This window comes from Cervus canadensis, chromosome 18 (genome assembly GCF_019320065.1).
Source record: "Cervus canadensis isolate Bull #8, Minnesota chromosome 18, ASM1932006v1, whole genome shotgun sequence".
NCBI classification, from domain to species: domain Eukaryota; kingdom Metazoa; phylum Chordata; class Mammalia; order Artiodactyla; family Cervidae; genus Cervus; species Cervus canadensis.
Genome location: NC_057403.1, coordinates 28,206,703 through 28,221,524, shown reverse-complemented (window position 1 = coordinate 28,221,524; position 14,822 = coordinate 28,206,703). Strand labels below are relative to the sequence as shown.

General features: G+C 41.1%; 1 protein-coding gene across 1 annotated transcript; it reads right to left on the bottom strand.

The window, feature by feature from the left end:
- Positions 1-11,939: 11,939 nt before the first annotated feature.
- On the bottom strand, positions 11,940-14,822 carry LOC122421214 (14-3-3 protein zeta/delta-like). The gene has a single exon (XM_043437084.1). It carries the CDS (start codon positions 14,766-14,768, stop codon positions 14,031-14,033), a length of 738 nt encoding a protein of 245 aa, XP_043293019.1. The 5' UTR covers positions 14,769-14,822; the 3' UTR covers positions 11,940-14,030.

The window sequence follows — 14,822 nt, the reverse complement described above, 5'->3', positions numbered from 1 at the left end:
GTGGAGCATGAGTAATGATCATTATATCAGCTAGAGGGTCTGATCACTTCTGTCATATCCGCCTGAGTGTCTGCTCACTTCTGTCACCAAGACCCAAATGCATATTCCACCAAATTTCAGCCTCCCAGCAACCTTGAGGCATAGGAGTAGTCATGCTCATCTTACAAGAGAGAATCTGAGGCTCAGAGGGGGTACAGCATCTGCTGAAGAGACACAGCCTTCCCCACCCATCCATGCTCCAGAGATGAGCTCAGCTAAATCACCCTATGACTGTGCACATATTACAGTCCTTCTTTAGGCCTCTGATGTCCATTTAGAAACCGAACTCCCTCCAATATCCAAGTCTGGGGTAAGGCCATACTGAAATAATGACTGACAAATGGCCCTTGTCCTAAGTGCCTGACAGGAGAGGAAGAACAAAGGGTCAAGGTCCGTGTGCTGAACGCTGTCACTCCTTGGGCCTCAGTTTATCCTAATCCAACCCCTCAGTTGTGGACTCAGCTGCTTCTACATAAACACAAAGTGAGTTGAGTCTCACACTCAGAGTGGACATCCAGGGGCCTGGGGTTTCTTGCTCCTCCTGTGTCTCTGTTGCCTGCCCACGAACAGGGCCCCATGCTCACGATGTCTCATTCTTTTTTGCCCGACTCCACCCCATCTCTAAGAGCTTCTTCCCATCCAACGGCTCCCCTACAGGTCAGAGTATCCTGGGCTTACCCCAAAGGGCTGGGTTTAGGACGGGGAATCTCTAAGGTCCTCATGAGGAGAAGGCTTAGGACAGGTCCACAAGGTGATCTAGAGCTGCTGCTTCTCCCTGTGGAGGGAGCCCTGAGGGATGCGGGGAAGGTCTCCTTGCCCAGAGTGACACCGGGCCCTTGTCTCTGCCCACCACTCCATCAAAACCAGGGTCTGTCTGGGGTCTTTTCTAAGATGGAGTCATGCCTCTGTGGGAGCTAAGGTGAGCTGAGCTGGTGTGAACAGGTCCTGGAGCAGGGACCTGTTCATTATCTGACACAGGATGTGCATTCCATCCCACTCCCACCCAACTGATGTGAAAGCTCCAGGCCTTCAGAAAGGAGAGATGACACCCTGATAAATTAGGTGCCTCTTCCAATGTCTTGGATATAAACTCGCCCTGCTCTACAGTGAGTGTACAGGTGGGACGGGACCCATCCAAAGATTCGGTGGAGATGAGTGAGGGGCAGTTGGTCCTCCTGGGACAGACACAATCCATCTTTGGCTCTTGCTCAGCTGCCCAGAACTCCTGAGTCTGCTGGGGAGACACCTCCATATTGCCCACTGCCCCCCCCCCACTTTCCCTGCCTTCCTCTAATCTACAGCACCCTTATCTAATCTGGGGTTAGTAGAAAAGGCAGCATCTGATTTCTCCCAAATCCTTTTCTGTCTGACAACCGAACCTCAGATAGCTGCGAAGGTACCTGTCTAAAACCTGTGGCTTTGGATCTCTGATTCTCACATGACTTCCCTCTGAGATCACAGGAGCCCTGCTTCGTTTCCACCTAGGCCAACCTGAGTTTACCTGCAGCTGTGGGATAGTCCCCCACTGCAGACACTCCCCTCCTCAAACTCCTGCATCTGCCTACCTGCCTGGTGGACTTCTCCAGCACCTGCGAGCTTGCTGGACCACTGGTGTTTGGTGTTGAGTTGCTTCAGGTGTGTCTGACTCTTCGCAACCCTATGGACTGTAGCCAGCTACGTTCCGCTGTCCATGGGATCCTTCTGGCAAGAATACTAGACTGGGTTTCCCTGCCCTCCTTCAAACCACTGGGAGGCTCACTGCGAGGTTCCTCACTTAGGCACCTGACATCACCTTCCTAATTACCTACCTGCTCCCACGTCCCTGTGTCTGGGTCACCTTTGATGGGAACACAAATCTCATGGTGTCCTATTTCCATCTCCCTGATCAGAAAAGCCAGGAATTCAAGTGAAAGATACCCAGTAACGACAGAAGGGAAAAGGGAGAGGGATACCATAGTTGAAGCTTCAGAGGCATCACAGAGAACAGGAACATCCCTACTCAGAGAAGAGAAACCTGATTGGGGGAGGGAGATGCTTTCTGGCCTTGTATTTCTCTGTGGACCTTGCAATGAGATATTCTCAATCTGCTGGGACAAGGTGTTTTCAGGGTGCACCCTGACCCTAGGCCTTAGGAATTGATGGCAGAATTCAGGCAGAAGCACACACTGCTCCATGGATCAAGATCTGGGAACCAGAAAGTCATAGAGAGATAGGAGCAAGATCTGGGTGGCAGGATAGAAGCTTTAGGACTGAGACAAGCTTCCAACAAGGAAAAGGCCAGAATCAGGCCACAGTTGAGGACAAGCCTTGCTGTCATGATTGCAAACGCCCTCAGAGATACATCCACTGCTTCAGTGTTACCATCAGACCTGGAAGTTACCTTGAAAATACTTTTTAAATATATTCTACTATATTGAATATAGCTCCAATGGTATAACATATTTATACTCATCTTTAGGCTGGCATGCTCATGGAATCAGAACACAGAAAACCCAGCAGAGGCTTCAAACACATGAAGGGGTTCATATGGAAGAGTCAGATGTTCTTTTATGTGCCCCAAACAGGCACCCGAGGATGCAACAGTGCTCAGCAGATCCTAAGCAGACAGACAAGGTAGATGACAGAAACACATCTTCCACTCAGAAGGTCACCATAGAAAACACACACATGGATTCATCATGTCTGTTTCCAGGTTACTGAGGTAACAGCAAACTCACTCCTTAATAGCCAAAAAGGCTCCACTTGTAAAGCCTGTAGAGTTGCAATGAGGCCTGTGTATCTTGGCAGCTGGAGCACAGAAACTAGCATGGTCAACACAACACAGCCAAGTGAAGAGGCCCTGCAGATGATAGCAGGACAAGCCCAGAGCCACATCATCACCGGTTCTATCACAGAGGCAGCTCTGAGAAAACACACAGGGCTGGCCCAGTCTCAGGAGCATCTTCCATGTTCAATCCGTGAAGGGTTAGCCCATTCTACATTTCTTCAGGACAGGCATGGAAGTAATAATAATAAATAACAGAAATCCCTAAACGATTTTGGTCTAGTGTCCGAGAGAAAAAATTAGAACCAAGTCCAAGATAACTGAAGAAGGCCCAAACAAAAAGAGACCCTGATGCGACTTTCCTGGTGATCCAGTGGTTAAGAATCTGCCTTCCAATGCTGAGGATGCTGGTGTGACCCCTGATCAAAGGACTTAGATACCACTTGCCATGGGACGACAGAGACTTTTGTGCCACAGCTAGAGCAAAAACTGCAGGCTGCAAGGAAAGATCCTTCATCTGCCACAAGAAGACCCTGCATCCTAGCATTGGAATTCAGACTCTTAACCATGGAATCAGCAACATTATAAAGCAATTATCCTCCAATTTAAAAATTAAGTTTAATTTAAAAATACTTTCTAAGACTTCAAAAAGAAGGAGAGAGAGAAAGACCCTGAGAAGAGGCCAGAAAGAATAAGTCAAGGCAGGATTCTGCTTGATGATCCAAGTTCAGGGAGACTTTGCACAATGGGGCGATATGGTGCACAGCTATGTGGTTGCAATACAAGCTTATGAAACATTCTACTCCTGAGCCGTCTGACTGCTTTGGAGTGGAAAATAAAAAGTAAACCATAAATGACTCATTCTGCTCTCCTTCTCAACATGCCATGAAAAAGACAGTAATGGAATTTTAAACTATGGCCCCATAAGGACGAAAAGAACAATATGGTGTTATCACCTAGTGATGGAATAGAACACATTTTCAGAGAAAAGAAAGCACAGAAAGACGAGGTGACTATGGGCAGAAAAATCCATATCTAACAAATAAGACAGAGCCTGTTTTTCCTACTTAATTCCAAAGAGCTCTGGGCTACAGAGACATGACCACTGCAATGGGTAAATGTAAATACAGCTGCCGAACTGAAAAGAAGTAACTGATAAAAAGAGGTAAGTGATATCTATGTGGAATCAGTGACACCCCTAACCCTACTCCCCACCTCTTTCATGCACAGAACACATACATTCAGGTAAACATCCTCCAAGAAGGAAGCTGGAGGCCAGTGTGATGTAATGGTTAATATCAGGGTCCCTGGAGTTGCACTTCATGGTTCCAAATTGTTTGCATTCAAAACATGCACTTTCAATAGCACCACTGTAAGCTAGAACGTAACAGAGGAGTGTCTTCAAATTTCTAAAGCAAACTTAGATTTCCATCCTGAGGAAGGTATCAATCCAAAAAGGTTAACAGTCAAATAATTCTCCTTCCTTGCATCTTCTCTCAGGAATGTACAGGAGGATGTACTTCACTAACACACGAGAACAGACTGAGAAAGGGGAAGACGTCTGATCCCAAGATGAACTAAGGGAAATTCGGGACACCCACTGCATTGGGTTTGGAAAGTCATCATTCCAGACTGGAGTCTAGAAGGAGGGGCAGCTCTAGGTGATATCGCTCTAGAGAGGGGAAAGGCAGATCAATACATTGTTCTCTGTGTCCAATCATGGGAAGAAGAACTTTCATTTTTTCTTAAGGATTTGGAACATACAGAGGTTTTTTAGGTACATGCAGGTAATCACAAAGTATGAGCAAGGGTAATATATTACTAACAAAGTACAAAAATATATATTTTCCTTTTAAAAGTTTCTTTTATTCAAAGAACACAAACATACCTTAGCTTTACAAATATATATAATAAATGGCATAAATACAACTGAGCAGGACCCTAAGAGGTCTCCCCACAACAGACCACCTCCCAACCATGTCCTCCACATGCCTTTTGTCTGTAGAAACACTTTTGTCTTCTAGGCCTTTCCCAAATTCTAAGGAGTACATTGAATCAGATACCTGAGAAAATGCAGAAAGAAAACCAGTCAAGCAAGAAAATATAATAATATTTGAGCCATTAAATAATGCCAAGGACCTTCAGTTACTCCTCAAGGGCCATACATAATATTCTGTACCATATCCTTGCAGGTTTTTTGAAGATACTGAAATCCCCATTAGGTGGAAGAAGTTAACTGTATGCTTCCCACAGAATGTAGACTCCAGTCATTTTGGAAACAGAAGGTTGATGATGTTGACTCCCGATTCCCTGATCACCAAACAATCACAAGAAACTCCACCAGCTGATCACATACCCCACAATCCCCCCTCCCTCAGCCTGTCTTTAAAAGCCTTTCCCTGAAAGCCTTTGGGGAGTTCAGACCCCTGAAGTACTACCTACCTGGACTCCTTGCTTGGTGGTGAACACCGAATTTTCCTTCACCACAAGCCGATGTCAATAGATTGGCTTTACTATGCATGGGCAAGCTGACACAGGCCAAGATCAGGAACATAAAGAGACTGAAGTGAAAAACTGAGTGATCATCTTAACTGATGAAGAAAAAAAGAGTTTATGATTCTAAGCAGTTATTTGTGATTTAGAAAAAAAGAAAATGGGAATAAAGAGTTCTTCATGATCACAATAAAGTGCATTTATAAAAAGCTCAACAAATATCATATATGATGGTCAAATGTTATGAGAAGTTCATTTAAAATGAGAAACAAGGTAATGATGCTTGAATGACTGTTTGTACTAAACATTTACTATATTTATTAACCAAAGCAGTACAGAAGAAAGTTTGATGATATCAAAGTAGACAACAGATAAACAAGAATATCAGACTTCCCTGGTGGTGCTGTCAGTTGGGAATCCACCTGCCAATACAGAGGACATGTGTTTGACCTCTAGCTTGGGAATATCTCACATGCTGCAGGACAACTAAGCATGTACTCCACAATTACTGAGCCTGCGCTCTAGAGCTTGGGAGCTACTAACACTGAAGCCTGCGCACACTAAGTCCACATGCTGCAACTACTGAAGCATGCAGATCCTAGGATCCATCTTGTACAAGCAGACAGCTCCCACTTGCTGAAACTAGAGAAAGCCCATGTGCAGTGATAAAAACACAGCCAGCCAAAAAAAAAAAAAAAAATGCAATATCAATAACCATCCAAACCACGATCTTTGAAAAAGCAAAAAAAAAAAAACTGATAAATCTCTATTACTTATTTTAAAAGCAGTGAGACACAAATTATCATATAAATAAAAGAAAGGATGACGTTATAGATACACAAATATAAAAATGTGAAAACACGAAGGACTAATTATGCCAATTAGCTGGATAGCTTAGATGAAGCATACACCTTTCTTGAGGACAAAAATTACACAAAGTGAATCAATATGAAAGAGAATACCTGAATAGCTCTATATCTGTTAGAAAAGATAAATTTTAGTTAAACCATTACACATAGACAATTCCAGGCCCCTAGATATAGAGGTGAATTTTATAAACTATGCAAAAAAGAAATAATATCAATTCTATATAAATGCTTTAAGAAAACAGAGGACAAATGAGCCTTCCCAACTCATCTCTTGAGGCCAGTATTTTCTCACATATTTTCAGAAAAAGTGTTACCAGAAAACGATGAACTGATGCCATTCATAAACATAAATCCCCCCCAAAATTAACACAACTTTAGCAAATATAATCTGGACACACAAAAAAGAAGTGGCACATAAACATAAGTGATGTTTATCCTGGGACAGCAAGTTTGTTTTGACATTAAAAGTCAATCAATCTAATTCACCATATTAACAGAATAATGGGGAAAAGTCATATGATCTTCATAACAAATGCAGAAAATATGTTTTAAAAATTAAAACATTCACCTGGGGTGGGGGGATGAGCTGGGAAGTGGGAAGGAGGTTCAAGAGGGACGGGACATGTGTACACCTATGAATGATTCATGTTGATTATGGCAGAAAGCAACAAATATTGTAAAGCAATTATCCTCCAATTAAAAATAAATTTTTAAAAATAAAACCATTCATAATAAAACACATCAATAAACTAAGAGAAAAGTATACTTCATAACATTATAACTGACAATATCTAATGGGGAAAGTTTGAATGCTTTCCTCCTAAAATCAAGCACAAGGCAAAGAAGCCCACTTTCATGATTTTTTGAAACATTTTACCGGCAGTTCTGACCAGTATAACAAAAGAAATACAGGCTGGAAAGGAAGAAGTAAAAGCATATATCAAAACATTCAGGAAAAAATTGAAAAATTTAACATCCATTAAAAAAACCTAAAGAATCTACAAAAACACCACTAGTACATATAAGTGTGTGTATTAGTCACTTAGTCATGCCCAACTCTTTGTATCCTCATGGACTAAAGCCTGCCTGGCTCCTCTGCTTTTGGAATTCTCCAGGCAAGAATACTGGAGTGGGTTGCCATTTCCTTCACTAGGGGACATATAAATGAGGTTAGCATATTTGTAAAATACAAGTCAATATATAAAAACTCAAGGGTATTCTACATAGAGACAACAAACAATCCTAAATTGAAGTAAAATGTCATTCATAATAGCACCAGAAACAAAATATTTTGACAGGGAATTAATAAAATATGTGCAAGACCTATAAAACGGAAACTTTGCAAAACATTAATTTCTGAGTAAAGTAAAAGTCATAATTAAATGTAGACATGTACGAGGCTTACATATTTAAAGACTCAATAATGATAAGATTTCAATTCATTTGACCTTTAGAGTCAAGGCAATCTTGATTCACTTGCCAGCAGGAGGTGTGTAGAAAGTGAGAAACGGATTTGAAAACATATACAGAGTAATGTCAGGAGGATGGTTTAGTAGGAGATCCCAATCTCTAAGCCACCAATGACAAAAACAACAAAGCTCTAACACAGTTCAGGAGTCCACTTAAGAAGCTGAAGCAACACAGCAGTGTTGCAGGAAGGGGACCCCTTCCAGAGTTCAAAAGGGGGTTCTTGACTAACACTGAGAAATGAATTGTCCGAAGAGACACACATGCTGACAGATCAAGAGACCTTTTTGGAAAGGGGCGGCAGGGTAGAAAGCAGTAGGGAAAGGGACCCCGGGAGAACTGCTCTGCCGTGTGCCTTGCAGACTTGGATTTTATGGTGGTTGGATTACTTTCCAAGCTGTCTTTGGCCAATCACTCTGTCAGTGTGTTTCCTGTAACAGTAGCACGAATTTAAATGAGCGAGAGCTGTGGAGGAAACCAACAGCCAGCGCAACCACTGCATGAGCCCGGCGCTCTCAGCACAGAAGGTCTCACAGGATTTTACGTCTCAGACTCCCGGCGCTGAGTCCCCCAGCCTCCCTAACAGGACCCATGACAGCTCTGCCTCCCTGGAACTCAGCACAGCCAACATACATGCAGCAAAATAGTCCTGGTCCTGAAGGCAGGCGTGCACCTGCCCCCAGCTCTGACCTCAGCAACTGAACTTGTGCCTGCAGTCCACCCCGGATCCTTTCACAGGCCCTGTCCTTTCCACTGTGCATATATCGCTGTCCTGTACATTCAACTACAGACCCACAGCTGAGCACGTGCACACTTTTGGCATGAGCAGTCACCACTACCTACCCTAGTCCCTCAGTGCATACCCAGAGGCAATGCTGAGGACCACACAGTTATGTTTCTGTACACTAGAAATGAAAACTCCAAAAAGGAAATTTTAAAAAGTTAAAAAAGAAAAGATAGTAGTAGAATGAATCACAGAGGGGAAAGCCTTCTACTCTGAAAACTACAAAAGACTGATGAGAAACATTAAAGAAGACACAAAGAAGTAGAACAACATCCCATATTCATGAATTGGAAGACTAATGTTTTTAAAAATATCCATATCACCCAAAATGATATAAACAGTCAAAGAAGTCCCTGTGCAAATCCCAAGGCACTTTTTACAGAACTAGAAAAATGGTCATAAAAATCATATGCAACCACAAAGGACTCTGAATAGCTACAACAACATTGAGAAAGAAAAACAAACCTGGAGACACCACTCTTCTTCACTTCAAAACATATTACAAAGTTGCAGTCATTAAAATAGTATGATAGCAACATGTGGACTCATATACAAGTGGAACATAATAGAGACCTCAGAAAACACACAACATACACAGATGCAGTCAGTTGATCTTTGACATAGCTTGCAGGAATAGAAAATGGAGAGAGATGATTTCTTCCATAAATGATGTAGGAATCACTGGATCTGGAGAAGGAAAAGAATGAAATCTGATTCTTATCTTACACCACACACACAAAACATTTCAAAATATTAAGCCCTGAAACATAATGCCTAAAAATGTAAAATTATTATAAGGAAATATAGGGGTAAAATGGTATGACATGGGTTTTGGTAATAATTTCTTGGATATTAAATCCAAAGCACAGCAACGAAAAAGAAGACAAGTGGGACAATGTAAAATAAAAGGCTGCCAAATAGCAAAGGAAATCATCAACAGAGTAAAAGGCCATCTACATAATGGGAACATATTTTCAAACCACATATCTGATAAGTTAATGTCCAAAATAAAGCAGGATTCCTACACGAGGCTTCTCAGGGGACGCTAGTGGTAAAGAACTCACCTGCCAATGCAGGAAAGATAATGAGACGTGGGTTCAATAGCTGGGTCAGGAAGATCCTCTGGAAGGGAGGGCATGGCAACCCACTCCACTATTCTTCTCTGGAGAATCACATGGATAGGAGAGCCAGGCCTGCTGCAGTCCGTAGAGTCTCAAAAAGTCTGACACAACTGAAGCAACTTAGCTTGCAAGCACATGTACCAACATCTCTATATAAAAACACAAACATCTCAATTAAAAATAAGCATTGGACCTGAACCGACAATTCTCCCAAGATAAAAAAGCAGCCAATCTGTGTATAAAAGGTGCTCAATATCAATAATTATCAGGGAAATACAAAGCAAAACCACACTGAGATATCATTATCACTTCATGGTTATTATAAAGGCCATTTAAAACAAAATACTCAAGTACTGGCATGGATATTGAGAAATTGAGAATGGAAGCTGGTACTGGCATTTTACATAACAGCACAGGGTGTCCTCAAAAGCTGAAAAATACAATTGCCATATGATCCACCAACCCCACTTCTGGGTACTTATCCTAAAGAATTAAAATCAAGATCTCAAACGCATATTGCAGTCCCAGGTTCACTGTAACATTATTCACAAAGGCCAAGACAAGGAGATAAGCCAAATATCCAACAACAGATATATACCTAAAGAAAATGTGATATATACACAAATAAACATAGTGGAATGTTGTTCAGTCTTTAAAAAGAAACAAAATCTTACTGTATACAACAAAATGTATAAACAGTAAACAATATTGCATGTAAAATAAGCCAGTCACAGAGAGACAATTTCTGCACTATCGCACTCACATAAGGAAATATCTAAGGTAAGTAGTTAAACCCACAAATTCCCTGGTGGTACAGTTAGGACTCTATTCCTCATTGCCAAGGGCCTGGATTCAATCCATGGTCAGGGAACTAAGAAATTAGAGGCTACATGGCTCAATCACAATATTTAAAAAATCTTTGAAGTATTTTTTATTTTAAGAAGTATTTGAATCCATAGAAGCAGAAAGAGGAATGGTGGTTACCAGGGGCAAACAGTACTTGTTTTTGTTGTTGTTCCATCGCTCAGCCATGTCAGACTCTTTGAGACCCCATGGACTGCAGAATGCCAGGCTTCCTGTTCTTCACTACCTCCTGCAGTTTGCTGAAACTCATATTCATTGAGCCGGTGATGCCATCCAACCATTTCATCCTCCGTCGTTCCCTCTTCCTCCTGCACTCAATGTTTTCCAACATTAGGATCTTTTCCAGTTAGTTGGCTCTTAACATCAGAGCCCAAGTATTGAAATTTCAGCTTTAGCATCATTTCTTTAAAGGATTATTCAGGCTGATTTCCTTCAGTCTTGACTGATTTGACCTCCTTGCTGTCAAAGGGACTCCCAAGAGTCTTAAGCACCACAGTTTGAAAACATAAATTCTTTATCTTCATGGCCCAATTCTCACATCTGTACATGACTACTAGAAAAACCATAGCTTTGACTACATGGACATTTGTTAGCAAAGTGATGTCTCTGTTTTTTAATATGCTATCTAGATTTGTCATGGCTTTCTTTCCAAGGAGCAAGTGTCTTTTAATTTCATGACTGCAGTCACCGTCAACAGTGATTTTGGAGCCCAAGAAAATAAAGTCTGTCCCGGCTTCCCCTTTTTCCCTTTCTATTTGCCATGAAGTGATGGGACAGGATGCTATGATTTTAGTTTTCTAATGCTGAGTTTTAAGCTAGCTTTTACACTCTTCTCCTTCACCTTCATCAAGAGTTTCTTTAGTTCCTCTTAGCTTTCTGCCATCTTCTACATATCTGAGATTGTTGATATTTCCACTGGCACTCATGATTTCCGCTTGTGATTCATCCAGCCTGGCATTTCCCGTGATGTACTTGGCATATAAGTTAAAGAAGCAGGCCTTTTTCATTCTCCTTTCCTAATTTTGAACCATTCCATTGTTCCATGACCAGTTGTAACCATTGCTTCTTGACCTGCATACAGGTTTCTCAGAAGGCAGGTAAGGTGATCTGAAATTCCTGTCTCTATAAGAATTTTCCACAGTTGGTTGTGATCCACACAGTCAAAAGCTTTAGTGTAGTCAATGAAGTAGAAGTAGATGTTTTTCTGGAATTCTCTAGCTTTTTTCTATGATCAAATGGATGTTGGCAATTTGATCTCTGGTACCCTTGCCTTTGCAAAATGCAGCTTATACATCTGGAAGTTCTCAATTCACATACTGCTGAAGCCTACGTTGAAGCATTTTTAGCATAACCTTACCAGCATGGGAAATGAGCACAACTGTACAGTAGCGTGAACATTCTTTGGCATTGCCCTTCCTTGGGATTGGAACGAAGACTGACTTTTTCCAGTCCTGTGGCCACTACTGACTTTTCCAAATTTGCTGAGCTATTGAGTGCAGCACTTCATTTATTTATTTATTTATTTATTTATTTATTTATTTCTCCATTGCACTTTTATTTGAATGTAATATTTGGGACAGTTGTCCCAGAGGGCTAATTCCCAATTTAATCTGAGGTCATAATAAAACAAACAACAAAACAGTATTTGGGATTTCAGTTTCTCACCCTTATCATCAAGACTCACTGCCTCCCATCATCAGTATTTATTGAGCATTTACAGTGTACTAGGCACAATAGAACATACAGAAAACATTGTCCCTGCTCTTGAGGAGCTTACATTCTAGAAGAAAAAAAAATACACCTCTTTTAAAATGGTTATTTTTGTTTGGTGTTTTCTGCAAGGTACTGAGGAAATAGTTGGTAGGGTGAGCTTTGGGTATTACTTAGCCCCATCATTATTTAAAGAGAGGAAGGGGAAGGAATTTAAAGGCAAAGACAATGACAGACCATTCAGGATAGGTAGGGTGTATAGGGAGACAACGCAATCTCATCAACTCAGGAGAGATTCGCTGCAGTGAACAGGAAGAGGGAAATAGTCTGTGGGATGCAAGCAAAGGAAGCAGGGTGTCCTTAGACATCGAGTGGAGCCAGAAAGATCATGCGGCCTTTTCCCCAAGTACATGGCCACCAAGTAGGAATGGTTGGTGACAAGACAGAGGCTAAAAAAGGTAATCCTGTGCACCTGACAAATAGAAGAAAGGATCAAAATTGAAGGTAGGCTATTAAGAATATCAAGAAATTCTTAAAAACAAAAGTGATTTGGAAGCACGAAACTTACAGTTAATGCTACCCAATGTCATGATGGACCAAGAACATTGTGGCTTCCTAAGTTAGAAAATGCCATATACCAAAATTTTAAATGGAACAACATTACTTTTTTCAATCAACTCCCCGTCTCTGAAAAAAATTTTCAGGGGGAGGGGGGAGTACAGGACATGGTTGGGAACAGTAGTAGTTATCTTAGCAGTATTTTACTGTTATGATAAACTTTGTATTCAAACTTGGTAAAAGCCCATTAACTGCCAAGAGGGAATAAGGAATAAATTTCCAAAAATGTACAATTTTCTTTAGAGAAGTTTCAGAACCAAAAGACTAATTTACATGAAAAGCTGTAGAGAAAGTAGTTGAAAAGTCCATTCATAAAACTTTTATTCCACTTACATGAACTTAATACACGTGTTCTTAACAATTATGCTTGGATTGTTCATGAAAATCTCATAAGACATTAAACAAAGCTAGCCATCATCTCAAGTTATTTCCCTGTTAACTATTTTTTACAGCACATGCATGTTAGGCAAGTATCAAAAAAAAAATCACAAAAGCAAAAAAAAAAAACTAAAAAAAGTTAAATACATGGGTTTTTGTTTTACTGCTGTGCTTGATATACATGAAGTAATGAATATCAAGCAATTCATTTTTACTGCATCTTTACTTGTACATTTGTTCTTAGGTTGCCTAAAACATTTAAATACAAATAAAATGAGTGTAGCAAAAATAATGAAAGCAAACAGCAGGTAACTTTACAAATAATGGAATGTGAACCATTTCTGCCCTTATCCAGAGTAAATTGGGTCACAACTAAAGGAACACTTCTGTAGCTGCAGTCAACAGTGTGCACACTGCGTCTGAGTATTCCACAGATAACACATGGTTTAACATGCAATATCCATGGGATATCCATTTCTACTACAGCTTTGTAAGTGCTCCAAACCTAAGAAGTACCCACAACAACCCCTGTGACTGGAACCAATTATCCCTTTTATTCCCCACCAGGACATACCAATATGCAGGCAGTTTTCTTTGCTTAGACATGGAAGCAGTTTTAACACTGGCCCTTGTGAAGCCACAATGTACCAAAAGTACTATGCCAAACATTTATAACTTGTATAAAAATTCCACATCCCCATATTGGCCACCTCAAGATGAAAACAGATAACTCCCTAAATGTTAACTGGCTCTACTCCCCTAATATTAAACATAAAAACCACATGGGAAATATAGAAATTCAAATAGAAGTAACATAAACCTGTCATAAATCGTAAACAAAAAACTATTTGTGGGACAGCATGGATGACAAATGGTCTACTGTGTAAATTTTAGAATGAGGCAGACGAAAGTTGGAAGGCCGGTTAATTTTCCCCTCCTTCTCCTGCTTCAGCTTCGTCTCCTTGGGTATCCGATGTCCACAATGTCAAATTATCTCTCAGTAACTGCATTATTAGCGTGCTGTCTTTGTATGACTCTTCACTTAATGTATCAAGTTCAGCAATGGCTTCATCAAATGCTGTCTTTGCAAGAGAGCAGGCTTTCTCAGGGGAGTTCAGAATCTCATAATAGAACACAGAGAAGTTAAGGGCCAGACCCAGTCTGATAGGATGTGTTGGTTGCATTTCCTTTTTGCTGATTTCAAAAGCTTCTTGGTATGCTTGCTGTGACTGATCCACAATCCCTTTCTTGTCATCACCAGTCGCAACCTCAGCCAAGTAGCGGTAGTAGTCTCCTTTCATTTTCAAATAGAAGACTTTGCTCTCTGCTTGTGAAGCATTGGGGATCAAGAACTTTTCCAAAAGAGACAATACATCATTGCAGATATCTCTTAGCTCGGTCTCTATTTTCTTTCTGTATTCTCGAGCCATCTGCTGTTTTTTCTCAGCACCTTCCGTCTTTTGCTCAATACTGGAGACGACCCTCCAAGATGACCTACGGGCTCCTACAACATTTTTATAAGCAACTGAGAGAAGATTCCTCTCCTCATTGGATAATTCAGCTCCTTGCTCAGTTACAGACTTCATGCAGGCTGCCATGTCATCATATCGCTCAGCCTGCTCAGCCAGTTTGGCCTTCTGTACCAGCTCGTTTTTATCCATGACTGGATGTTCTGTGTCCGGAGTAGGTGGCGACGGACGGACGGGGATCAGCAG

Excerpts from the sequence above, each read along its gene's own strand:
- LOC122421214 (XM_043437084.1), bottom strand. The coding sequence starts at position 14,768 with ATGGATAAAAACGAGCTGGTACAGAAGGCCAAACTGGCTGAGCAGGCT.